This window comes from Eretmochelys imbricata, chromosome 8 (assembly GCF_965152235.1).
Source record: "Eretmochelys imbricata isolate rEreImb1 chromosome 8, rEreImb1.hap1, whole genome shotgun sequence".
In the NCBI taxonomy this organism is placed as follows: domain Eukaryota; kingdom Metazoa; phylum Chordata; order Testudines; family Cheloniidae; genus Eretmochelys; species Eretmochelys imbricata.
This window is the reverse complement of record NC_135579.1, coordinates 16,154,938-16,157,780: the sequence shown is the minus strand read 5'-3', so window position 1 is coordinate 16,157,780 and position 2,843 is coordinate 16,154,938. Positions and strand designations below refer to the sequence as shown.

At 50.5% G+C, this 2,843-nt stretch overlaps 1 protein-coding gene across 1 annotated transcript; it reads left to right on the top strand.

Moving 5' to 3' along the window:
* Positions 1-1,047: 1,047 nt before the first annotated feature.
* SPRY4 (sprouty RTK signaling antagonist 4) lies at positions 1,048-1,977 on the top strand. Its single transcript, XM_077825393.1, has one exon. It carries the CDS (start codon positions 1,087-1,089, stop codon positions 1,975-1,977), a length of 891 nt encoding a protein of 296 aa, XP_077681519.1. The 5' UTR covers positions 1,048-1,086.
* The last annotated feature ends 866 nt before the right edge of the window (positions 1,978-2,843 follow it).

Sequence of the window (2,843 nt, the reverse complement as noted above, 5' to 3'; positions counted from 1 at the left end):
CACCATATTCCAGTGTCTACCAGTTTAGCAGGCTTGTCGGAACTGGCTGTAGCATTATCCTTCAAGTCTGCGTAAGGCCTGCCAAGTCAACTCTGCACAGTTGGACTTCCTTGGGTTTGAGGTGCGGTGGGATAGGGGAGAGACGTTCAGTGGCATTATCCCCTAGAAACCCAGCGACTCTCCGTGAGAAGATTGTCTGCCACTGTCACTGTTAACTTGAATGAACGTCTGTTCTGCATAGGGGAGGGAAGAGGGATTAGACCAGGCATAGGCGGGGAGTACCAAGCAGGATCTGGGATGGTGTGTGGATGCCTCAGCCCTCCCAGGATGTCATGAGTGAGGAGAGATGGGGTAGATCTGTGGATTAGGATGACAGCCCCTGCCATAACAACTCCCCTAATGGTCAAATGCTACCCCTCTGAGCACGTGGGGAGACAAACTCTGAGCGCGTGGGGAGACAAACTCTACGCTATCTCACTTAAGCCATCCACACAGGGGCTTAATTCGGGCCTGAGACTTTGTGCTACTTGGAGTGAATATACTAAACCAGTACTTCCCAAACCTGTTGAACCAACATTTTGCTAGGCTGAGCTCCCAGTGTCCCAGCCGTGGCTCATGGTCATGTCTGCTGGAGACCAGGGAGGTGACAAGGTAGCATTCCGAGCAGCCAAAGAATGTTTTAACACGGGCTGATAACTCTAAGGCAGCAAGCTCAACTTCCTTCCTTCCTCCTGCATTGCCTCCCCAGCCCTACCCCAGCAGCCACTGAGAGAGAAGGGGCTACTAAAGCCTAAGATATTGTTACATGTAGCAATGACTGGGAGCGCTAGGCTAGCCTAGGTTAGTGAGAGCAAAACCGTGCCAGTACAAATCCCGGCTTTACACGAGAGCAGATACTTTATCTCCGCTTGAGGTGCGCTTGGCTCATAATGACTTCAGTGCAATAGCTGCTAGAGCAATGAGCCCTCCTTGGACTGGGAATAGTGACAATGTGAGTTAATCTGGGAACCGTTCCCTTTTTCCCTTCTCTTTTTCAGGACACTTAAAGCCGTTTTTACCCCCCAGTGGTGAAGGACGCTCTGACCAATGGAACCCCGGATTCCCCACAACATAACTGTGGCCCCGAACTCTGTCATGGTACAGCCGTTACTGGACAGTCGGATCCCCTATGGGAGGCTGCAGCATCCGCTCCCCATCCTGCCTATTGACCAGATGAGGACTACTCACGTGGAGAATGACTACACCGGCAATCCCAGCCTGGCCACCCAGAAGCGTCCCAGAGGCCACCAGGAACCCGCGCTGACCAGCCAGCACCTGCAGCGATGTGAGCAGGACGTCACCCACCCCTGGATCTCCTTCAGCGGGCGGCCCAGCTCCATCAGTAGCAGCAGCAGCACGGCTTCCGACCAGCGGCTCCTGGACCACATGGCGCCGGCCCCCGTGGCGGAGCAGCCCTCCCCGAGAGCGGTTCGGATACAGCCCAAGGTGATGAATTGCAAACCCATGGATCTGAAGGGACCCATGTCTCAGGAGCTTGACAAGCACTTTTTACTGTGTGAAGCCTGTGGCAAATGCAAGTGCAAGGAGTGTGCCATGCCGCGGGCTTTGCCTTCTTGCTGGGTGTGCAACCAGGAGTGTCTCTGCTCTGCGCAGAACTTGGTCAATTACTCCACGTGCATGTGTCTGGTGAAGGGAGTCTTCTACCACTGCACTAACGAGGATGACGAGGGCTCCTGTGCAGACCACCCCTGCTCCTGCTCCCATTCGAACTGCTGTGCCCGCTGGTCTTTCATGGGTGCCCTCTCTCTGGTCCTGCCTTGCTTGCTGTGCTACCTGCCAGCCACCGGCTGCGTGAAACTATCCCAGAGATGCTATGACCAAGTGAGCCGGCCCGGATGTAGATGTAAAAACACAAACAGTGTCATCTGCAAGGTGGCGCTGGATGGCAAAGCGAGCAGGCCAGAAAAGCCTTTCTGACCATTGCAGGGTGCGGGGGGATATGAGAAAGGTGGAAGAGACACCAAAGGGGAGGTTATAACCTGTGTTCTGAGGATAACATATGTTAGCCTTTTGCCATCAACAAAGAAAGCCGAAGTAACTATTTCCATAAACTGAAGCACTTTGGGTTATTCAGGGTTTTGGAATTGATTATCTAAAGTTAAACAGAGGGGGGCCAATGGAGGAGGATTCTTAATACTTTACAGAGCCCAGGCCAAAAACCAACACAGATCACAGAGTACCGCTGCTTAAAAAGTCTTTTCACCATCTGGTTCATAGTGCTGGCTGCTCGCTGTGCCTACGTCCAGCAAGAATAATTAACTATTAGCTTGACAGGCACATCAGCAGAAGCAATATTCATTTTCATTCACAAAAGAATAGTGGATTCAGAGTAGGGTGGGTTTTCTTCCTTTTTCAACTCTGATATGTTACCAGCAGCCTGTTGAAAGTAAAGGGTTAAACTTTTTCTCTCCACTTGACTATTAAAAGGGCCAGTTGAGTACAAAGTAAATGTTTCCCCAAAGCTTTTTCCTTCACCCTTCCAGAATAGATTTTGAAGCAGAAATAACTTTTTTCAATTCACTTTCTACAACTGTCATTGCCATTTAGGTATATTTCTATTCCTACCCCACCCGTCACGTTCCCTTTTTGATGCCGATTTTGTTTTCTGACAGAGGTAGTGATATGGAATCTCTCTCCCCCCTCACCTTGCCCCAATAAGAGGACTATGGGCATAATGTGTTTTTCTCCTCCCCCCACCCATGTCAATTTCTTTTGAAATTTTACACTGTCATTTTGCTAGTGAGCTTAAGTGTGTAGCCTCAGATGTCACATTTAGTAGATTT

Bases quoted from the DNA above. Each gene is read 5' to 3' on its own strand.
- SPRY4 (XM_077825393.1), top strand. From the start codon at position 1,087: ATGGAACCCCGGATTCCCCACAACATAACTGTGGCCCCGAACTCTGTC.